Source organism: Lingula anatina, chromosome 1 (assembly GCF_051362555.1).
Source record: "Lingula anatina isolate TDL-2025a chromosome 1, LinAna3.0, whole genome shotgun sequence".
NCBI classification, from domain to species: domain Eukaryota; kingdom Metazoa; phylum Brachiopoda; class Lingulata; order Lingulida; family Lingulidae; genus Lingula; species Lingula anatina.
In genome coordinates, this window is record NC_141767.1 from 51,836,599 (window position 1) to 51,860,631 (window position 24,033).

At 36.3% G+C, this 24,033-nt stretch overlaps 3 protein-coding genes across 3 annotated transcripts; 2 read left to right on the plus strand and 1 right to left on the minus strand.

The window, feature by feature from the left end:
• Positions 1 to 2,583: 2,583 nt before the first annotated feature.
• LOC106160764 (uncharacterized) lies at positions 2,584 to 5,747 on the plus strand. Its single transcript, XM_013537457.2, has 3 exons — positions 2,584 to 2,896; positions 3,541 to 3,794; positions 4,744 to 5,747. Exons 1-3 carry the CDS (start codon positions 2,854 to 2,856, stop codon positions 4,885 to 4,887), a joined length of 441 nt encoding a protein of 146 aa, XP_013392911.1. The 5' UTR covers positions 2,584 to 2,853; the 3' UTR covers positions 4,888 to 5,747.
• A 1,547-nt stretch (positions 5,748 to 7,294) lies between these two features.
• Positions 7,295 to 10,563, minus strand: LOC106160735 (uncharacterized). Its single transcript, XM_013537402.2, has 3 exons — positions 10,238 to 10,563; positions 9,156 to 9,308; positions 7,295 to 8,081 (listed from the first exon to the last, which is right to left on the minus strand). The coding sequence occupies exons 1-3, from the start codon at positions 10,458 to 10,460 to the stop codon at positions 7,930 to 7,932; spliced, it is 528 nt and encodes a 175-aa protein (XP_013392856.1). The 5' UTR covers positions 10,461 to 10,563; the 3' UTR covers positions 7,295 to 7,929.
• Positions 10,564 to 11,371: 808 nt separating this feature from the next.
• Positions 11,372 to 23,099, plus strand: LOC106160792 (lateral signaling target protein 2 homolog). The gene is made up of 12 exons (XM_013537540.2): positions 11,372 to 11,562; positions 13,602 to 13,880; positions 14,090 to 14,239; positions 16,116 to 16,168; positions 16,307 to 16,396; positions 16,689 to 16,778; positions 17,215 to 17,316; positions 17,669 to 19,054; positions 19,222 to 19,379; positions 19,709 to 19,984; positions 20,183 to 20,286; positions 20,654 to 23,099. Exons 1-12 carry the CDS (start codon positions 11,527 to 11,529, stop codon positions 20,774 to 20,776), a joined length of 2,847 nt encoding a protein of 948 aa, XP_013392994.1. The 5' UTR covers positions 11,372 to 11,526; the 3' UTR covers positions 20,777 to 23,099.
• The last annotated feature ends 934 nt before the right edge of the window (positions 23,100 to 24,033 follow it).

The window sequence follows — 24,033 nt, forward strand, 5'->3', positions numbered from 1 at the left end:
GCATCACGCAACCGCACATTTTGGAAAAAAATACCTCACAGATGATTTAAATTTTGAGGTTTTCATTGCAAGTACAATTCATGTGTATAAAATTATGCTTATTAAAATTATTATTTTCCAATTATTATGTTTTATTCAACACGTGAATGTAATTGACTTGTAAAAATGTAGCGTCCGTCCCCTGTTTGTAACCCATCCAGTCATTTTAGTGTCAAACAAAAACAAAGAGAAACGGTGCAAAAACACTTGAAGGGATTATGCCCAAGATCTATACTAATGCCCTACTGATATTCAAACCTCTGTTAGGTGAAGTTCATATTTGGTCGAAAGTGGACCATAAAGTGTACATCTGATTGTGAAATAGCCGTATAGGAAGTACGTGTCAGCTAGTTTATAGAAAGTACCCCTGTATGAGATGGTTTTATCTGCAATCACAATTTTGAAGTGCCATTTTAAAAAAAATGTTTTAACTAAAATGAAATAATTTGGTGGTGCTATATTCTTTACAAAAAGTACTTATGTGTTTATGCTGTTTTTAATAATATTTAACTGTAATGAGAAAAAAACTATGATGCTATTTTGTAAAGTATTTTTAGTGGGATGAAATAATTTGATAGTTGTATTTACAGCAAATAATTTGTTTTTTCTGCTTTTAAAAGAATTTTCAAAGTGCTGACATAATGTGGTGGTTCTATTCAAGTAAAATAATTCATAAGCACTATTTTGTAAAAAGGAACAAAAAAACTGTTCATTTGTAAAATGTTTGCTTTATTTAATTTTTATTTCTTAAACTGTTACAAAAAGTTTTCCATACCTACAGTAATCCATTGGCTGAGAAATTGCAGCTATATAATCAGGAAAGTTATAGCACAAATAAATTATCTAAGTATTACATGGTTTCATGGTTTTTACTATGGACTGAATAATTATTTTGTTTAAATAAAACATTTGGTTTTGCTGCTTTTTAATGAATTTTCAGAGCGATGAAATAATATGGTGTTTCTACTCAAGTAAAACAATTCAAAAATGCTATTTTGTAAAAAAAAGAATAAAAACTGTTCATTTATAAAATGTTTTCTTTCTTTAAATTTTATTTCTTAAACTGTTACAAAAAGATTTCCAAACATGCATTATTCCATTGGCTGAGAAATTGCATCTATACATGTACAAATAAATTATCTAACTATACCTAGTTTTATGATTCTTACGATGTACTGAATAATTTTTTTAAATAAAAATATTATTTAATTAACATTACCGGTCATGCTCAATACATCAATAAAAAAGGATATTACTTAATAACACAACCTTATGCGGGTAGAAGGCTACCGGCACTTATGTATATTTACTGACAACTCTTCTGAAATTACGGACATAAGAAGAAAACGCACTTTGATAAATCGTACTTCCTAGGGGCACTTTCTTGCTATGGAGCTCTCTTTCCAAAACTTTATAAGTTTTTCCAAGATCAATTAACCTTTCTACGTGTATTCTTTTTGAGGCAACTCGTCTATCTTTAGGGGCCTAATTACTGTGCCTGGGTCAAGTTGTAACTGTCCTTTTAACATGGAAGGTGTGTTGACATGGGCAACCCTTCACTTCAAACGAAGCCCTGAATCCTCAGGAAAATTATGCCCACCTTGCCGACTTTGACATTCAGGTACACAACAATACTGAGGCATGTTTATTAAGGCCAGTGCCACAGTCCAACGTATATGATATCCAACATGGCGACTGTGGAAGGACTGAATTCACACTAGCGACACCTGGCGCCAAGCGGGCTGGTATACCTCATTATTATATACAGGTTGAGGACTGATGGGCGCTTTTTGCTAATTTTATAGGCCTATATCGCGACACTTCTTTTAAAGATTTGTTATTCCGTGGCATGGGTCTAGTAGGACATATGATTTCTGATCAGTGTCTGTCAAATTATAATTTTCTCTGTCTTGACAGGGATTTCAGCATGCTTTCTCACACCTTTATTTATTTCCCACAGTCAAATAAAAAGTGTTTTTCATCTTCAATTTCATTGTGGCAGTGTTTGCACGTTCTTTCTTGAAGTGGCGTTTCGAGTGTCTACCCGACAAATCATGATCGCTTATTCTTAATTTTGCCATATTATTCTTCTGGGATTTAGTGGGATTTATTTCTAGGTATTTTTCGAGTCCGTGGATCTTTTTTATAGTTTATAAGTGCCCAGTATATTTGATTTTTTCAGCTCTTCCCTAAAGACGTCTTTTATTTATTGAATTGTTTTTTATTTGTAAATTTCCTTTTCTAAACTGTAATTTTCCTCTGAGTTTTTGATATTCCAATTCTGGGGGGCCATCTCCGCTCTGGACCAACTGTCCGTTTTCATGAGCTTCTTTTGGTCAGATGTTTGTTTCAGAATTCTATTGTCTGCAAGGTCTTTTAATCTGTTATATTTTACACTGCTTTAATAATATCTATTGAAACAGCTAGCACGTTTCCAGCTAGCACATGTTTCCCAGACACCTTGACTAACGACGCGCTGCGGGATATCTTTGTTAGATCAATCAAGCAGATAAACTGTAAACTTGGGCCGCAGATTGACCGCGTGTGGCCGCAGTTAATGGGCCATCCCTGTTCTTTGAACTTCATACAACTTTCAAAGCAGTAATTGATCTGTTGACAAACAAAGCAAGTGTTAAAGAGAATACGACACTCGGGGTGACCGTAAACTCTATAATTGGGGTATTAATCTTGCGGCTCTGGCTTGGCGACAACAGGTCTGAAACTGACTGTTGGGCTCTGAAAGGTTGGCCGCCAGCTGTTAAACCAGAGTAGCAGAGACACCAAGCCGTTGCCTACTTTCTGTCAGTACCGCAGATGGAGCAGATCGAGGTGGACGTGCAACTTGCTTTACTCATAGGTAGGTATTGTAGGTCTGCTTACTAAATTTTCATATTATAAAAAGTATTTTTTATGAATTTCACAGTAATGTAAAAGGTAGATATGCAAGGGGGGTGCCAAACTGAAAGAATGCGGGTTAAAGGCCTGGGGGTGGGAGTTTAATAAAATTAAGTGCTTTATTCGTACTTTAATTTCCATTGATAAACTAATATGACGCGTAGAGACCATTGCCCCTCCTAAACCACACATAGGTTAGCAAAATAAATTCGATTATATCGATTATTTAAAAAAAATTGCTGTAAAAAAAATGACTGTAATACGGAAGTCTTTTAAATATTATTTTTGCTTTAATTTGCAATTATGCCTCTGTAAATCTTAAAATAAGTACTACATATTTAGAATGATTTGCCTAACATAGGCCTACTGTTTGGTTTTCAGAGAGAAAGACAAATAAAGTAGCAAAAGCCAATTAAATAGACATAATAAATCACGCTGAAGTAACCAAAGTGGCTACAATAGTGAGGACCTGTGGTGCACTAAAGGGGGCAAAATCTTATATTTGATTGCCACCACCCGATGAGAACAGAGATAAGCAATTTATTACGTCCTTGCTAACGTAATAATTTGATCCGTTATATAATTACTTGTTCCTATCCCTTTTAGAATCTGAGTTAAGAAACATTTTCGAGGAGACGCCGATAGAGGGTGCAGGTAGAAACGATTTCCAACCAGACATCATCATGCAGCACGACAACCGACCAGGCAATGACATTAACAATAATGATGTAAACAACAATTATTTACCAGCTGTGCATGCCCACCCCCCTCCAGCAGTAGTCTCGCCAGAGGAGATGTCCGACGTCTTCATGACCGAGCCTCAAGAAACCGAGACTCAAGAAGATGTCATCATGCATCAGGTAAGAGAAATACATGTAGCAACGATAGGTATGTAAGATATTTGCTTCGCATATTATTTTTATGAAGAGAAAATAACTGTTTAGATTAAAATATTCTTTTTGGTCTTTTATTTAGACCTACACTCATGAATGTTGCATAGGGAAATTATGGGAACAGTAATTTAAGTTTTGTGCCTTTCTAACCCACTGAATATGAATTTGAATAATTTATATTTGTTTAGGCATTTATCAGGCAGCAACAAAAATACCTTGACAAAGGCTACACAAAAAGGTGCATGCCCTCTATAATAAACAAATTGTTAAGTTCATTTTGTTGAAGGCTTGCGATGCGCATTGAGAGTTTTGTGTAGCAAATCATATTTTTCGTGATTTTGTTTCGTTTTAAGTTTTTTTATAGTATATACCTTGGTGTTTAAGGGAAACTTTTAAAAATTCCAGGTAAATTATTATTACGTAAAATAAAAGTCTAAGGCGCATTATTTGTATAGAGGGGCAGTGTTATCGAAATCATTCTTCAGTTTTCAAAAATAATTAATTACGAATTGAAGGGGTTCAGAAATGGTGCAGATAACTAAATACTTCTTAACCCAATGCCTTTCGTTAATTTTATTTAGCCCCTTGCGTAGAATAGACATGTTTATTTTTGATATAGAAAAGTTAGGGTTGAGCCCATGCTACGTGAGGAAAGCAGGAAAGAGGGATGTTTGCGATCAAACTAGGTCATGACTGACAACTTAGTGGCCTGCCATTTAAGTAAGAGAGTTACCTTAGCGGAGCCACCGCGCTCAACACGACCAGTTAACCGGAACCGTAGGGGCTCGTGACAGGGAGTGAAAAAGCAAAGTTACGTGTAGGGCCAGTCAAGCTGGTGAGGTACAGAAAACTGTACGGCTCGACATGAAGAGGTCTTTGTTTGTATTTGCGTAATTCTATTTCTTTCTCTCTACAGACACCTGAGTTGGATGAAGACGTGCTGATGATGACTGTTGCCGCGGTCCGCAATCGTCTTCTCTACGAGCAGCTACCAGATGCAGTATTGTGTTGTGAGGACTTTTCGTTGGACGCCCAGCTGTCCAACCTGCGGCTGAGTTGAAGTCATGTTGGGAAGCGCTCACGGAACCAGTGGACAAAGGCGGTTGTGAAAATTTCTCGTATGAACGCTGTCATACACCAGAACTCGTTTTGAACTGAAAATAAAGGCGATTCCACAGTTTCATTCCACCCGCGGACATTTAGAGAGTAATGTGTGAGAAATGTGCTTGAGGGACTCATGAAGATGTTCCTGTATGATTGTGGTGGCGGACATGTTGCGGGAACAGAGGAACGGTCGATATTCTTTGTTTTGTTGTGAAAATTCTTGAAGGAACCTTGTATTTTGTGTAGTCTAGATCCATGTGAGGTAAAATGGGTTGTTTATTTCACCCTATAGATTGATATCTTAGTTAAGAGGGTTACTGAAAAGGGTTCCTTATTTTCGTATCTTAGCTATTCTATAAAGTTATGTTTATAAATCATATACTGTTCTTTTATTGTTGGCATTAAGTTCTTCGTTTACTTGTTCTTTTCATACGTAGTAGTTAATAGATTGAAATAAGCTTTATTTTTGATAATTAGCATTAAAAACATAGGTTTACACTTGAAAGCACGATACGCTGTTAAGAGGTCTTTTCACAAAAGTTAAATCACATTCCTTTCATGAATAGACGTTTCTTATCATGTCCATTACTGAACAAAAAAGGATACAATTGAGGTTCGCTCTTACTCATGTGCCAACCCTCAATGCCGTAACGCACCTCTTCGTTAGGAAGAAAGGGGTTCTCTTTTAAAAATATGCAATTGCTACAAAGAAGTCAAGTTAGGTTTTGTATTGCACTGGTCATATATATATTTTTTAATATGGGGTAAAATGTCGTTAAGTTTTTTTCTTCAAATAAAATTGTTATCATACTCTCATGTTGTATTATCGTGGTATTTGTAGAATTTAACCACAGTTATTGCAATTAACACAATTAAACAGAAGTAAAAGAAAAAATCAAAATAAAACTTATTGTGGTTATGTAGTATTATTTGATTAACAGTTTAGTGTAGGCCTACATATGTACTGTGAGATTCACATGAAACATTGATTTTTTAGAAAATTCTCTCTTAAATAAAATTTTCTTCTGCAAATTGCATTGAATAGCATGTAAAACCACGATGATAAGCAATGTTACTTTTATTATACAGGAGCTGCTTAAATTATAATGCATATTATGATGAACGTAAAAATGGACTTTTCAAAATGAAAACTACGTGCGTAACGAGAAAATGGACTTGGTTGTGAGCACAGGGCACGTACATATTGTCGGTATCATTATTGTTGATCTTTCCAGAGATCACACTTGTGTTTCATAGTCAGAGAAGCTCCACGCTATTTCTTCTACAGCAAAAGTGCGAAAAGAGATTAATGCAGCTTCGCTAATAAACGCTTTGCCTTTCTAGGATCAAATTCTAAATTAATGTCAACCTATAACTCCATTTTTGCATCGGATATATAAAAGCCCTCAGTCCTCAAACGTGACGTATCAGTTCATTTCTCACTTCTAAACATATCAATATTCAGCTTTGTTCGACAAAGGTGGCGTCAACCGAAAGTAAAAAACAGAACATGAACATCTACTTAACCTCTTCAAAACAGTAAATTATTATAACGATGATGATTGGTCTCTGGCGTTGAGGTGGCAAAAATCTCTTGACCGTTGCCGTAAGTGCACCTATACGACAGACGAGCTATATCCAATGCATTCAGAACACTTCATTCGATGAACATTGATCGTTTACTCTGGAGACTCAAACAGACTCAACTTCCAATTGATTTGGATCAAATTTCATAAATTTGAGGATTAATTTTGGATGGTCTACCGTTCAAAGTGAGACAAATATATTGTATCTCTTGTATTACTGTCAACCTTAGTTTACTGAAGGATCCTTCTTGCAGCGGTGGGGGCATGTCAAAAAATTAGGAGTCGTGTTTTTGCCACTTGCATGTTAACTTGGAAATCCGGGATTCAGTGTAGCATACCCATAATACTTTTCAAAATCGAACACCGATTCAGTCTTCTTTTAGCATACTGCTTGACAGATGGACTTTTCGAACACTGAGAATAAAATCGGAGTCCAAGTGACTCCAAACTTGGAGTCCAGCAGTGGTGCCTAAAATAACTCCTAATTGGAGTCAAGTTGACTCCGTTGGAGTACCGTCATCTCAGACCCCACAGGATGGTCACTGTTGACTCCATTCACACATCCCTTCATGCTGGACTCTGACTAGAGAGTCAAATGACTCCAACTTTATTCTCATTATTTATTGAATTGTTGATTTGTAGAAAAGGATAAATTGCAATCTTTCATAATATATCATATCTAGTAGTTCTGTTTCACAGTGTTATATACTTCCAACAATTAAACACATTTATTTCGCTGACCTGGAAATATTGTATTAAGAAACACGTAACACAAAATCAAAAGGACCATATATTTCAGCAAGGTACGAATATACACGTAAAAACTGGAAGCAAGTTGACAGGCCTATACACAAATCTTGAACTCTACAATATTACTAACCCCTGACTCGCAAAAACATTCTTTTATAAAGTCCCAATTACATATATAATACATATGTACAACTGACACTTTAAAGACCAGAGTATCAATTATAAGCACAATATACATATAAAAATATACGCCTGCACAGAGTAAAGGGTATTAAAATAGAAAAGTGGCAAATACGTATATGTGTCAATATCAGCAGCTGTAAACAAAAGGAATTATAGTCTACGTTAACATAATATGGCACCAATAAAAAAGTATAAGTCATTAGATTCATCGACATGATGATCCTTGATCTCGTTTTTTTTTTTTGAAAAATAGAGTTTGGGGAAAATATCTAAGGAAGCCCTATATTAAAATGGTTAATGAAATTTGGAAAGAGCAGCAAAAAGTAACTTGACCACCATGCGTCCTACATGTTCACAGCCAGAAAAATTACTTTCATCACATTTCCTTAATTTCTCTAAGTTGTCAAATAGCGCAAAAGAAATATCCTAGACAGATCTTTGAACAATGAAGCACAGGTGATGAACGCACAATTGTCTCTCTAGGCGAGTCCTGATTTTCGCATCTGCACCAGGCTAAGTATTCCAGCTATCAAGCACAGAATGCTGGCAACCACCGTAATTCCGAACGAAAAATCCACATCTGACTCCTGTTTTATACCCCAGATGATGAATCCGATCAGCATGAATATAACTAAAATGAAAAATACAAAAAGTAATTTAATTAGAGATCAATCACGATTCTATCAAAAAAAAAAAAAAAAAAAAAAAAAAAAACGAGTCCTTTTATAACAAGTCGGAATGCGGTCAAAAACGACATGTCCGTGTGTAAATAGACAGCAGGTGCTACCCAAAACCCCCACAATTTTTAAAACCTCAAATTTAGTCAAGGTAACACGCGGGCACTTTTACGCAAAGCCCAACTCAAATTAAACGATTAAAACCAGTCTTTTGAGGAGACCCCTATCTGTAAGACCGCATCCTTAGAGAAGTAGTGGGCGACGTCACGTGTTCTTTTACTATGGCATATCTTTTTTTCCGCTATAAGCCCTACGCACATATCTTTCTTGTTAATCACCAGGTCTTCAATATATCATAGCAGGCCTTCTTAAATTCAGATTGTAATGCTCTCTAAGCGAATACTATAATGTGATCGAAGTCTTATCAAGAAATAACTGGTAATAAGAATTTTATGACACGATTGCCAATAAGGACAACAGCTTTGCAATGCAACCAACGCCCAGAAACTAATAAAACCATGTGTACCGCCAGCGCCTACGCTGGTGGTACAATAAACGAAGCATTTGCTCTGTATCAGTTTGAGCAAGAATCATGTGACCGTTGGCAAAATTCTACCTGTTTGTCGATCAGGTCATGGCTGTGAATCTTTTAGTGAATAGTTTCGTTAAGCTAATTATCACCTACATGCGTTTATTTTGTAGGTCAATAACAAGCTGACGTTCTGTATATATTCAAACCTTAATTGCTAAGAAGGGATTTCATGCACCAATTAAATCAGAATTAACTTTACATTAATTCACTAGAGCAACAGCCATTACCGACATTAAGCTCCTCAACTGTTTATTGTTGTTGGACCTTGGGTGTTTATGATTTTTGGTGCATACTTGTATTATCTATTCTGTTTACCTGACAGACATAATTTTCTGTCTCTATGTAGTCATATATCCTAAAATGAAACCGTGGCAAGATGAAACTTCCAGTTGTAGCACGGCGGATTTTTTCAAGGCAGAATTCGTGCTCTACTTACCTGAGAGAAAGCAGACGATGGTGAGAGACAAGAGAATGGTGCTTTTGCTGCAAGCCAAACTATGGATGCAAAGGTACAGGGTGATAAGCAGCATGCCGATAAACAGTCCAATCAACCCTATGGTGATCATAGCTTGGACAGCATGGAACCAGTCTAAAGGAATAAACAGATACAAATACATATAAAAATGTATGCCATTTTCATCTGTAAAAACCGGCTAAGGCTTATTCGGTGCACACATCATTTCATATAATTTGCTACATGCAAAAACAATTTTGTAACAGCCACTGAAATTTCCCTCTCTGTTACGTTTTTCAAATTTTCTCTTAGCCAATTACAACGATCTAGTTTTATTTGAAAGGGGGGGGTGTCCGTGGATGTGAAGCCAACTCTCCACTCCCACTCCCTTGGCGTGAGGTTCGGGGCCCGCCGGGTATTTTAGAGGGCGAACGGTGTCATTTGGTTCGGTTAAGAACTATGATTCAGCTAGTCAAAATTCTAATTTCAAGAGGGGACCATTGATGTGATTAAAAAAAATCGAAGGGGGTGGGGGTGTCAGGACCCCCTGACACCCCCCTAAATCCGCCACTGTAATCCCAAGTTAACGAAACCTAGATTGGATAATATTGTTTCACATATGGAACAAGATTAACACTGTCATCCATTTGAACATTGTCCTTCCCCACCCTCTGGTTACCTTGAACGCATTCCGCCATTCAATTCGATAATGATTTTCCATACATAGGCCTATCTACTGTATATTGTTATTGAAATGAAAGACATATCATGAAGTGAGGCTTGTGCGAATTAAATGTTTTATGCGTCCAAGGGAGAAGCGAAATTAATTAACTCACGTTAGAACTTTTCTACTTCCTACTAAACCACGTTAATGGTCGTAAATGTACCTTTTTCAACCGGAAGGCGTCGCATATTAGAGAGAATATTATTCTTATGCTAATCGATTGAACGCATTTACATTTATAATGCACGGAATCAAGCTTTTACAAGGTCAAATCTATATGAGCATGTATGTTTGATACTTTAACCCTTTCCCTTTTCCTTTTACAAAAACTGAAACATACCATCTGCGCCCTTGACAGTATAACAGGTACATCTTTGCCATAACCCTGTATACGAACTCCCTCTCACTGCCCAGGCCGTGGTCGAAAAACCAATAACATACAGGACACACGACAGAGCTACCAAGATGAAGATGGCACCAGCTAATCCACGAAAGCTGATATGGTGCACCGCCGCAACATGCGAGCTAGTGGTGACATGAGTTGTTCGTACATGAGTTGGCATGTTGACGGACTCCACAGAACAGAGAATGCTTGAAAACGTCTACTGACTACGCCCGCTTTCCGCAGAATGTTATGGCAATGAATGAAGGTTAAAAGGGGCTAAAAATAACCCGCACCAACCTCAGATGAATCACGCCTGAGGATGTAAATATAAACGCCTTAGCGCAAGATCTTTCCCGTTTCATACATATTAGAGACGTATTAATTAATGAACGTTTACGTTTAATTGCCAAGACTACTAACCACATTTGACATGCTGCTTTATTTTACAGCTCGGCGTGGTAAATCGCTAAAAAGTGGCTAGTTAGCAAAACGAAAACGGAATATTTTGAAATGAAAGCGAACTTGCACCTTCTCGAAGAAATATACAAATTTTTTTATACACATCTGATGAAAACTTCAATTGCCTTTTTATCTAAAAAGAATGCAAGGTCTGAAATTCGTGTTTGGTAAACCGCATAATAATATCAAAACTAGTAGGCATAATTGATGAGGTCTATGCAACCTATGCACATTTACATTTTGTTATTCCCTGAAAATAATGAAAAAAAAGAGGAAAAGCTATATGTTAAGTAAGGAGTGATAGGAAAAAGATATTCAATATCCGGAATGAATTAACAGTAAATTTGGCGAGCTAACTGGTGAAGAAGTATTTCCTGTTTTACTCCATTTTAATAAATATGCCCTCTCTCATTGTGGTTGTTGTGCCTTTGTATAAGTGAACGTGCACGTGTTTGTTGGCATCCGAACATTTTTTTTGTATTTGAATATATGTCTCCATCAGCTTAAACAATTTTTACACTTTATCATGATTGGTTATCACTGAAAAAGGACACTGATTCTTATCACGTATGATTTACTGCTTCTCGTTTACAAGTAAATATGTCTGAGTTGAATTTACAGCGTGTTATAGACCCTACTACGCATGCGTAAACTAATTAAAAGAGAGCTCGCCCAAAACACTGTGGAAGATGAGTTCCGTTCTCCTTAAATCATTGCTTTTTTAAAATTGTCGATGCCCGACTTCTTTTATTATCTTTTTATGATTTATTGAGGATCTGGAAAACATGTATTCTATTCGTCGCTGGCTCTATAAACCCAAGGTAAGCCAAGGGTAACATATTTGTTAGATTTTAACATGGAAAATATCATTGTATGAAATTAACCAAGTAAACTAGACAAAGGTGCCAGATTTGATGTTAAATTGATGATTAATGTTCATTGTAAGTTACCAGGTTGTCTGCTATTTTAACCTAATTCTGTCATTGTCTGTTTCCAAGATTACGTAAATAATGTTTATTTCACTTCTTAATCTTAGGTTACATAAAAAAGTCTATACATAAATTCAGCCTTCACTTGAATCATTTCATTCACTCTCAGCTGTCACAAAGGGGTGGCGCAAGAATCTATAAACGTCTTAATACCACATTGAATTGACACCTTTATGATACTGTGCGGCATTATGCTTGACTACCATTGTGAGAAGGAAAAAAAAAATCTCTACATGAAACTTAGTTCATACAACCATATTAAAACCTCAGGCTTTAACAGTTTAGGGACAACTGATCAGAGCAAAATAAAGTGGATCTACTGCACATGCATTTAATCAGCTAAAACATTTTTTTTACAGTAATACACCTTATCATGATCATATGAAAAAAGGATACTGATTCTTATCATATTTGATTTACTGCTTCCTATTTACAAATAAATATGTCTGAGTGTAGTTTAAACCATGTTATAGGCCTTACTGCGTAACCTAATGAAAAGAAAGCTCGCTCAAAACACTGGAAGATGAGTTACGTTCTTCTTAAATCATTGCTCTGTTAAAATTGTTGATGTCTAACTTCTTGCTTAGGAAAGAAAAAAATGGATTCTCTGTGTATCAACAAATAGGTTGCTGTACAAAAATGAAATCTGTTGATCTAGAACATGTTTGTTGAAGTTAATGGCAATCATCATTGAAACTCAAAAGTTTTCTGTATGAAAGTTAACCTGGCCTAAGAGACCCATTCATATGCCCGTTAGGTATGTCAGGAGTATAATCTGATTTTTTTTTCAAAATTTATTGAATAAAAACCAGTTCATAAATAAGTACAGATAAATATTATATACATTTATGATATTATATCTGGCAATCAGAAATTTCTTAAGTACAGTTAACTGATTATTTGATTTTGAATAATCTAATTTTCTGTCAATTTTTTTTATAAAAGAGAGCAGCATGGTTATCACACTGTGTATACTTGGCAAGCTTTCAAAACTGGAACTCGCTGTGTTTAATCAAGTATTCCAGAAGAATTCAAACGTGTGACACCTTGTTGAGATGGTAGAAATATCAGTTATTCTTTTATTGGTGACAGGTGGATTGGGACTAACTAACAAACAGGCAATGCTACCTGAAGAATGTAATGCTATAAAGCAGGCTTTGTTTTTTAATATTGTTTACTTAACATCATTGAAGTGTAAATGATTTGTGTGTATGCTCTGCCTGGTTTGTATGGCAATGGGAGTTTGCTTAGGGAAAAAGAAGCAGTTAATTCACAGGTATCAAAGTTTGGAAAGTCATTTGTTAGCTGTCCTGGTAGGTCTTCAGTTTTTTTGATCCAGATATACTGTATGCATGTCAGTTTTCAGTTTTGATTAAATACACACTTACACTTCCTTGTTTCAGAAACTAGCTATGTAAAGCATTCTGTGATTAAGATGGCTTTAAGAAATACCAGCCTAGGTAAATGATATGTCTTATGATAGGTGCCAAAGATATGACCATATTTATTCTATAAGGAGATATATTTTTGTATATATCTGAATACCTATGTACTAATAACTATGCACACATGTATATGTGCTTGATAGGAGTGCTGCTCAGTGTGTAATGGAATGCTTTTTATTTTTAGGAACTATAACTTAAGACTTGAATTTGACCAGTCAAATATAATTTTAATCAAATAGTTCTTGAGGTGCCTCAGGTTTCCAGTCTTCTGTTGAGGAGAAGGACCATGCCTCAGATAAATAGTTCAGTTGATGCACATTTGTTTGTATTTACTGTTCACCAATAAAACAAGTTCTGTTGTTTCATTATTTTAAGTATCTAAGGATTTACCTTGGTAAATGCATTCTTTAAAAAACTGCATTCCAGAAAACGGACACATCTCTGCTGGCACAGTTTTTCTATGCAGATGAGGAACTTAACTTAGTCGCTGCTGAGTTGGACAGTTTTGATGGGCGTAAGGATCCCGAGAGATGCACACTGTTGGTGAACCAACTACGCCAGTGCCAGGACCGTGTCCTAGGGATTGTACAGAGGATCATGGATGATGCCATACCTCTACAGCGGTCATCAAGGGACTTTCGAGTCAAATTTCCTGATGATGTACTGCAGGAAAGCTTAGCAGGACAGCTATGGTTTGGTGCAGAGGTAAATTGTTATTTTGGATTATTAATAAAAAATATTAAAAAATTATGAAAAAAATTATTTAAAAATTGACTTAGGCAAAGATATAAAATTCCTTTTAATTTTGTACTTGGAAATGCCATTGTACCTCTTGTATATTTCTGTTGACAAGTTTGTATTACGTGTATTATGTGGATTTACATATATAAAATTATCATTTACTTTTCTCACAGTGTTTGGCAGCAGGGTCTACCATAATGAATAGGGAGGTAGAAAGTATCTCCATGCGACCACTGGCCAAAGCACTGACCAGAACCCTTGACCAGCTGAGGGGCATGCTAAGAGACCAATGTCTACGCAATCAGGCAATTTATTCAGATGAGGTGAGTTATAATATTATAGATATATCAAACCTTCATATAAGAGTGACAGGAGATGGTGAGATTTGAATAAATTTGGATTATTTGTGAGTAGCTCAAGATTTTTTGGAAAAAGATGACATATCATGATCAATTATGATGTATAAATTGCAGAAATTGTCAAAATATGCTTAATGGTGAATGAGAATAGACCTATCGCCAAAACTGAACAATATTCAAGTTCTCTAAGGTGGTGTTTATGGGTTATGTGTGTGTGTGTGTGTGTGTGTGTGTGTACACACACAGTTATCAATAAAAGAATGCTCACTCAAAATAAGGAAGACCTTGTTGTTTCTCAAATGTTAACTGTAGATCCACAAGTAATCTCACAGAAGTGATTTTCTGCTAAAAAGGTGTCCATTATTTATGAACATAGTTTCATAATTCCAGTATCCTGATTAACATGAAGCATTAACAACTCCTGATTATAAAGGATCCAAGTGTGACCACAAACACTTACTAGTATGATAAAAGCCTTGGGGGAACTGTTTTTGATGTATAACAATTATTTGAGGTGATGTTTAGGTCAGCTGTTTTCAATTTTAAAAAAAATGCCACTACCCCTAGGTTATGACAATTTGTTCTTTGGCCAAGTCAGCCAAATCAAGGTTCTGTGATATCTAATTGAAAAAAGATTTGATTTCTGCTTCTGTATAAGGCCAAAACAATTGACAGTAATTTCATGTGATAATGGAGTGTATCCAGAGATGTGTTGATTACCCAGATGGTGTGATAGCACCTGTTCTTCAGGTGTGATACCTGACACTGTTAATGTAGGAAATCACAGTAAACAGCATATGTGGCATAGAGATGGCATTGGTTCATTGGAATGAAACACCTTGGGCTGGTAGGAATGTAATGTTTCTAGGAGTACTCATTATTGTAGCATTTTGGTTAAACACTCATTTGCATTTTTCCAGGATGTATTAATCACATTAAGTGTTGGGACATTTGACTGAAGAAATAATGACAATGAGATCCATGTAAATCTATGTGTGGTTGAGTGTGATTAAGAAAAGGCCACCACTCCTTGTGCAGTTAGGAAGTCGGGGTCCATGAATTATAGTCCTAATTCCTGTCAACTTACCTGTACTTTACAGGGGCAGATTTAGGCCGTCTTCTGGGTCTTCCGGAAGACGGTCAGATTTTTAAGTTTACATTGTCCGGTTTTCTGTCGGAAGACGGTAAAAATTGGAGGATGGATCAACAAAGATAATTTGGAAGACTGTCAGAAAATACCTTTGGATCCGCCCCTGCTTTACATACATTGGAAATAAATTTTTTTGTGTGTGCAGAATCTCAAAGAATACAATATTTTAAAAGCATATTATAGATTGAGACACTATGTAAAAACTTTTTCTGTCTCATTTATCAGTTCTTTTTTTGAGATCCTCTGTATATCCTGTTCTATCCTCTGTTTTATGGAAATTAATCATCCATCTTTAAGAAAAAAAAAGCTCAGTCATAAACATTATTCAAGGTATGGATGAATAACTGTGCATTCCTTAAGCCATTTGGACAAGTTGTTTGGAGATTACTCCTTAATGACGTCAGTGAACAAGAACAGTTGAGGCATAATGAACATTGTAAAAGTACTGTTACATGTCCCAGTGTTATCAGTTACCAGGAAGGGATTAGGGATTTGATATCTGTTGTATTCATCAGTTCACATCATGTGAGGATAAAACTAAAGTGCCATTACACGTCTGAGAAGTCATTCAGAAATAAACTTGATGAATGGTTGAATTTAATATCCATTTTCACAGTTACATATTTTGTTGAATTATGTTACCCCTAAAATGAGTGTTTTTAAATTTATTTTTGTTTATATTTTTTTAAGATAAAAGAATCACTCATCACTTTTGACAGACTTTTTGCTGACTTTGAGCTCAGGTAAGTTATTACCATGATAGTTCTTTATCATTAGAAAAAAATTATGCTAGTTTGAAACATGTATATGGCATTGTAGTTAAAACTATGCTTTCTTCTAATTTTTGTCTACAAGTCTAATATTTTGTATTTGTATTGCAGCTATGTAAGTGCAATGGTACCTGTAAAGACAATGAAAGAGTATGACATTTTGCAGGAAGTAACTGTGCTATTCTGTGAAACTGTGGACAGGTTAGGATCAATTTTCTTTGGGTTTCTGTCTTCACAAGTGGAAGATAGATTTGTATATAATTTACTAAAACTGTTTTCTAACAGCTTTATCAGTAACGATACCATTATATTTTGATGAGAAAAGTTTGACCTTGATGAATTGAAAAAAAAAATGTACATATCCTTTAGACTTATACCTGGATATTGAAAATGATTGACAGAGACTGTTTTTTTATGTAATAGGAAGCCAAGGAGAACCTCATACCTTTCAGTCATGCACTACTATCTGATCTGTGTTTACCTGTAATTTCAGGGCTCTAAAGGTTGAGCTGCTGACCCAGGACATGATAGATGACTATGACCCTGCTTTGATGTTTACAATTCCAAGGTTGGCCATAGTGTGGTAAGTATGATAAAGCTTACACTGATATATGGTTCTCTTAAAGTGCATTATTTCTTGGAAACATTTCTTTATTATTTACAATATTATTTGCAGTAGATAAATAAAGCACATACCTGCGTGTTACTTTTAGCATTATTTTTTTATTTAAATTTCATTGGTTAACAGTTGGTTAAAGGTGATTATCCTCTGCATATACTTAAGAAAAATTTGTACACTGGCTTACGTCTAGAATTTCAATTTGTAAAGATAAATGACAGTTTAATATCATTTCTCTTTAAAGTAAAAAAAAATATAAACTAGTGCATCTTTCTACCTGCTGTTACATACACCATACTTATTTTGTGTGTGATTACGTTAATCCATTTATTTATTATTAAACAGGTGTTCTGATAAACATTTTTTGTTGTGGTAAAAGGTTTTCATTGTTTGCTTTTAGTGGCTTGGTGATATATCCTGATGGCCCTCTAAACCCACTCCAAGAACCCAAGTCAATGTCTGAGATGTACAGACCATTCCAAACTCTTTTGCTCAAGATTAGGTAATAAAAAAAGTAAAACTGTTGTGTGTCTAGGTAATGGTTATTTAAGGAAGAGAAAGGGTTCATAAATACAAGTTATTTTATGTTGTGCACCTTATAAAACTGTGGTACAAAGTTTAAAAAATTTGTTGAACAAGATATAGCATGAGGTGGCTGAAGCATTATGAAATGAGTTCCATGCTATGTTGATGTTCTTCATCTTTGGATAAATGGTTACTGGCATAATAAATAGTTATGACCTGACATTTGATTCTTATATATTTTTATACAATGAAGACCAGGCACTGAAACTTTCTTTACAAGCACAAAAAGGGTTTTTTGTTGTGTTGAAGTATGAAAATCCTTCTTTCAGGGAACTTCTGTGGACATTGACATCAGATGAGTTGTTTTCTCTGGAAAAGGCTCTCTGTAGTTCAGAGGAACCAGGTCTGTATAGACCAGTGGAACATGTATTCTCAGACTCCAACACTTCCTCAGTTGAACAATCACCATCCAAGGGGAAAAGTGGTGCTTCAGGGAAGACCGAAAAGAAAAAGTCAAAGAAAGAGCAGAACACTAAGCCTGAAAAGGAAGAGGACAATGACGCAGATACTGAGAGCTCAGAAGAGAACCATGACAGTATAGGAGCCCTGGGGATGACCCAGTCTCCCTCTACACAGACTGTGATAGCCAACCCTAGTTATCCTCCAGAGCAGACTGCTGGGGGTGGGGCTGACTCTACAGAAGGAGCCTCTGGGGAACAGCAGCAGGTCACTGGAGCTCAGAATGGGGTTACAAGTGAACATTTGGCACCTAAACAATCACAGGACCTTGATGCTGCTGATGCAGGGACACAGTGCTCAAAGTGTTCTGGGAATGCAGAGAGCAGACGGCACAGGCGACACAGGAGAGGAAGTGGAGGAAAGGGGGAGAAGCACAGTGGGTCAGAGAGCAACAGGAAAAAGAGGGCTGCTAAAAGGAATCAGAGCACCCAGACTGGTATTGAATCTGAACGTGAGAGAGCTAGCAGTGGTGGCTCTAATCATGGTGCTGGGGGGTCTCGGACTACAACATCCAGACAAAACAGCAGAGGCAGCACCATGAGTGAGGAAATGCATCGAGTTTGTGAACAGGTAGTTGGCGAGCTTTTGTCTGATGCAAACAGGAGAATTGTGCGTAGTTCATCTGCCTCTCAGTATGGGGCTCCCCAGTTTAACTTTCATTTGCCTGTGAATACCAGTCCCAGAACTTCAGCAGAATCTGGGCAATCCTCTGATGCTGATACTCCCAGGACTGTGATATATGTAGGGGACAGCATTCAACAAATGTCAGATATATCAGAAGAAAATTCCTATGTTAATAAGGATGATGTCTTTGAGGATATGGATACTAAAAGCACTGAGATGGAAATTGTAGAAGAGCAGGCAGGCAGGAAATCAGAAAGTGAAGTTCCTATGCATACATCTAGTTCCACCTCCAGCCACAGTAAAAAACGCTCAAAAGAACAGAACACTAACAAAAGTGAAAACATGTCAAAAACTGAAGTTCATAAGAACTCCCACAGCAGTCAGCAACCTCGAAAATCTAGTAAAAAAGACAGTAAGAATCAAACAATCGACTCAACCAATCCAAAGCCTAGCTGCCCTAGAGTGCAGAGACTGCAGTATTCAGATGACTGCAGTGAGACCAGTAGCTGCTCTACATGTAGCACAAGTAGTGAATACGACAATGTTGGGAGTGACTATGACAACTTGATGAGGTATGTTGCAACAGTTCTGTAAACACATTTTGTAAAGAGTGCAAATATATGAAATATGCAAGCAGTTTGCAAATTGTTTACTTTCATGAATGCAAATGGAGGCTTGGGAGTGTTTTGAAAAAAGCACATCTGGTCACTTGTTTGAATTCTTTTCTTGCCACTTTCAGCAGCACCAGTGATACCAGCTCCTACAACTCTGAGAGTCAGGATGATGAGGAGATAGCTCTGGCTATCCAAGCAGCTGAGCTTGCGTCTCGCAATGAAGCACGTCTGAGATTTAAGAGCAGCACTGACCTCATCCACAGACTGTTTGTGTGCATCTCAGGTAATGATTAATAACCATGAAGAATGGAATGATTTGCCTCTGATATATAAATATCCTAGTGAACATGTAAACTTTCAGATTAGTGTGAAAACTTGGGGCTTCCATTGGCTTTAGAAACATGACCAAAAGTTCTTATTGTTCCTCAGCAACTGAATGAAATGTAGTTGTTTCTTCTCTTATGTCACTAAGCGGTACTTGAAAAATTTATTCCGTCACTATGAACAATATGGCCCTCAAATTCTTCAGAAACTTGCATTTTGTGTGTGTTAGTTTCCAGTTTTGTTTATTCTTTTAGACCATGTGTTAAACTCATTATTGAAAATTTCCAGGAGTTGCTGACCAGCTCCAGACAAACTATGCTAGTGACTTGAGGAATGTGTTGCGGGCAGTATTTGAGGTCCACTCCTCTGAGCCCCTAGTCAGGGTGGACAGTGCCGAGGAGGTGACCGAAGACATTCGCAGTGACAACAGTGACTCTCTAGAGGACAGATCTGATGGCTCTGATGGGGACAGAGATAATGAGGAAGAGGATGTGATCACTCCTACTGCGTCCAGTCCCCCTGAAAACAGTCCAGAGAGGAACATTGACGAGAGACCTGCACAGGGTATTTCTTCTTTCAGTATTCTGAATAACATCTTGGGTGCTCCTTTTATTGTGAGGTCATACATGTTTTGTTGCCCACCTGAAGCATACCTGTACTTAAAAAGAGCAACATGTACCTAATTTTCTTTAGGCTTTTTAACCAAAAATGAATTGTTGATGCAGAATTCAGTTTGCTGTATGTTGTAATAATTTGCTCCAGATCCACCTCCCTGGGTACCTGATGAGCTGGCACCACACTGTACCTCTTGCAAGGTGCCCTTCTCCTTTGTGCGCCGGCGCCACCACTGCAGGAACTGTGGAAAGGTAATGCTATGCTTGACTGAACTTCTACAGTGAAGATAACTTGCTGTATTTTAACCCTAAATCCAATTACTTGGGCTTTATGTTATAGGCCAAACAGGGTTATTTTGGTCCAATAATATTTTTGTTAGTTTTTATTCAAAATGTTGAAATAAGCAAAACAACCGATTTAAGCTATTTATAATTAATTTGATTTTTTCTTGAAGAATTATCTCCTGTAGTGGCCAAAACATTTTACTTCCTGTTTTGATGGTATTCAAGTACATCAATTATCAGCAAGATGAAGGTTGAGACCCCATCCTGAAAAATAAACGAAACAACATAAATATATCTAATGGTAATATTTAATTCATTCATCTTCTTATTTCAGATATTCTGTGCAAGATGTTCTCCCAATTCGGTTCCTCTGCCCCACTATGGCCATGCCAGACCTGTGAGGATCTGTAACAGGTGCTTTATGTTCCAGGTCACACCTTTCATGGTGGAGAACTGAACAATTTACTGTGGACTATCTTGCATTTACTCCTGTCCATGAATCAAAGTTTTCATACTGGTGCCCTAAAGTGCTATTGATTTAAATTCTTACATCATCATGGTGTGATTCTTGGACTTGTGGTTGTGTTCTCTACTGTGGACATGCGAACAACATTCACTTGTTACTTCTGTGGAAGTGGAAGATGGTATTTTTCAGCTGTGAAGATTCTGCAGTCTTGTCTGGCACAGACAAGAAATGATCCCTGTGTTGAAGGTTTAGAACAAAGTGGAGGAAATTCATGGGTTTATTTCTGATTTTATTTTATGAGCATTAGTTGGGAAATGATAATTCTGACAACATGCGAGAGACTTACAATGTTATCACTAAGCTGTGATTGTGTGATAATTCTAGCTTGGACACATTGTTTTATATTGACAGTTTCACTAAGAAGACATTTTATGAAAAACCTATGCTGCATTTCAGTTAAAACTATATGGTATTGTTTTTTAAATATATTATATTTCTAATATTATATAGGCATTATATAATAGCCGATATCTTCATCGATATTTTGTCACTTTTTTTGGTTTTAACTCCTGGAAAAGGCAGTGGGACAGTTACTTATTTTAACCAATTGGAATAATTGTGGGTATATTACATGTTACATATAGATTGTGATATTGCCTGTAACATTTTCTTTCAACAAAGCTAGTTGCTTCTTTTAACTGCTTAAAAGGGAACTTCACAGAAAGTTTGGACAAGCTTGTATTACTCTCTGACATCTTGAGTACATATAGTTGTTATTCCAACTTACTTTTCTTTTTTAGCCCTGATACTGCATGACAGTTACAATTAATTCTTGGATTAGTTGTCACACTGGCTGTGAAGGCTACCCATCCTAGTTAATTTTATATCTAAATTTCAGTATATTGTATTTTGACACTTGTAGGGCATTTAAGGTGAGAGACTACAACAGTTTGGAAGATTTCCAAGGAAAAAAATTTAATCTTGCACTGGACTTTTAATAAAGCGGCAGTCCAGCTGCAGAGGAGGGCTGAGAATGAATCTATCCCACATCTGGGACTGGACCGTTAAGTACACATCTATGATTCATGTAATTTATCCAGTTAATTATTATATTTTTATTCACTATGTTGTCTATAATTTTATTTTATTCAAACATTTCAGTTGTGTAAGCTTTCAGTTTTGCCAGAATAATAGGAGTCTGTGCACACACCTGGCCTGTCATGTGACCAGCTGTGTAGGTTACAGACATGTATTTCTCTGTTGAAAACCACTAGTACAGATCCCAAAGGATAGTTGGTATTTTAATCTGTTAGTTCATTATTAGATATATTTTTTCCTATTATGTGACATCACGCTACTGGATAAATGGGGGGCATTCACTCTCAATTTGGAAGGTTTTAGTCTGGAAAATAGAGATTGATGTATATATTTTATCCACTACTATGTCTATGATTTGATTGTATCCTAACTTTCCAGTTGTGTAAGCTGTCAGTTTTGCCAGAATAATAGGAAAGTCTGTGTCAATTTTCACAAGTGTTCATAAGTGGTCAGATTTCTCTGCTGGCCTCCCTTGGTATTAGGGTGTGGACTTGTTCCACACAGATGCCCTTCAACCTTGTAGATGAGTAGGGTGGAAGAGTGTGAAGGGGTTTCAATTTTTTAAAATTTGATTTTAAGTGAAAATGATATCTACTGTGTAGAGAGAATTAAGTAATAATAAGTAATAATGGTTTTGGTTGATACATGATCTGCATCACAAAAACATTTTCTAGTCACTAGAACAAGATCAGTGTGAAGTGTAATATAAAGATTTAAATTCAATATATTTGAGTGGACTTCAAAAACAAAATCAGATCGGGTTTTATAAGTTAGCCAATATTTTAGTTTAAACAATTGGAATAAAAGATAAAGACATGCCACACAAACTATTTTACCATAAATGTTTAAAATTCACAAGGCATGGGTTTTTATTGTTCAATTTTCAATGTGAATATGAAATCATGATCGATATCATGCATTGTGCACTCTAAGGAACTGTACTTTCATTATATGTCCAGTATTATCTCAAGTCACATGGAAAAAGAACAAAACTGAAGGTGAAAATGCATAACAGTAAAATGAAATGAATATTGATCTGTGGGGACAAAACATTCCTGTGGCTTTCTTTGTCATTCAGCTTACCCTACTTACACATGCAGTGTCTTGATATTATCATACCATGGCATTTATCAGCAGTAACTCCTAGAAATGCAGTTGAAGAGGAGTTTTTGTTGTTACTAAAAATGGCATATTTGATAAAAATAAAAATTAACTAGAGGATCAGAGAGGCGATACCGCCTCCGAATATTGTACCACCAGCTGGAGCAAGCGCATTCGTATAGACCCCCACATACACAAAATCAGGGACACAGCCACCAGTTTTGTGCTTGACAAGCTGTAAAAATGCAATCAACAAGAATTTTTAAACTATTGCAAAAAATATATATGGTACAATCAAATTTAAGTTCTTTGTAAGATAGGTCAAGGGTCAATTTCAAGGTCACAGAAAATTGCCAGTATATGACTTCCTATTCAAGTTCAAGAGTAACTATGGACCTATCTCTGTCAAGTTTGAAGTTAAAAGAGAAAGAAATTAGCAGAGTTCACTTCATGATAAAAAGTAGGTCAAAGGTCAATTTCAAGGTCACACTTAGATTGCCAGTATAGGACTTCCTATTCAAGTTCAATAGTAACTATGGACCTATCTCTGCCAGTTTTGGAGATAAAAAGGAAGCAAAATTTGCAAAATTCAGTTCATGGTGAAAAGTAGGTCAAAAGTCAATTTTAAGGTCACATTTAGATTGCCAGTATATGACTTCCTATTCAAGTTCAATAGTAACTATGGACCTATCTCTGCCAGTTTTGGAGATAAAAGGGAAGCAAAATTTGCAAAGTTCAGTTTATGGTGAAAAGTAGGTCAAAGGTCAATTTTAAGGTCACATTTAGATTGCCAGTATATGACTTCCTATTCAAGTTCAATAGTAACTACGGACCTATCTCTGCCAGTTTTGGAGATAAAAGGGAAGCAAAATTTGCAAAGTTCAGTTCATGGTGAAAAGTAGGTTAAAGGTCAATTTTAAGGTCACATTTAGATTGCCAGTATATGACTTCCTATTCAAGTTCAATAGTAACTACGGACCTATCTCTGCCAGTTTTGGAGATAAAAGGGAAGCAAAATTTGCAAAGTTCAGTTCATGGTGAAAAGTAGG

Bases quoted from the DNA above. Each gene is read 5' to 3' on its own strand.
- LOC106160735 (XM_013537402.2), bottom strand. From the start codon at position 10,460: ATGCCAACTCATGTACGAACAACTCATGTCACCACTAGCTCGCATGTT. The intron at 9,309-10,237 runs GTATGTTTCAGT...TTATTCCTTTAG, and splicing joins TACTGTCAAGGGCGCAGATG to ACTGGTTCCATGCTGTCCAA. The intron at 8,082-9,155 runs GTAAGTAGAGCA...TTTTCATTTTAG, and splicing joins CATCGTCTGCTTTCTCTCAG to TTATATTCATGCTGATCGGA.
- LOC106160792 (XM_013537540.2), top strand. From the start codon at position 11,527: ATGTATTCTATTCGTCGCTGGCTCTATAAACCCAAG. The intron at 11,563-13,601 runs GTAAGCCAAGGG...ACTGCATTCCAG, and splicing joins GCTGGCTCTATAAACCCAAG to AAAACGGACACATCTCTGCT. The intron at 20,287-20,653 runs GTAATGCTATGC...TTCTTATTTCAG, and splicing joins ACTGCAGGAACTGTGGAAAG to ATATTCTGTGCAAGATGTTC.
- LOC106160764 (XM_013537457.2), top strand. From the start codon at position 2,854: ATGGAGCAGATCGAGGTGGACGTGCAACTTGCTTTACTCATAG. The intron at 2,897-3,540 runs GTAGGTATTGTA...TATCCCTTTTAG, and splicing joins GCAACTTGCTTTACTCATAG to AATCTGAGTTAAGAAACATT. The intron at 3,795-4,743 runs GTAAGAGAAATA...TTCTCTCTACAG, and splicing joins AAGATGTCATCATGCATCAG to ACACCTGAGTTGGATGAAGA.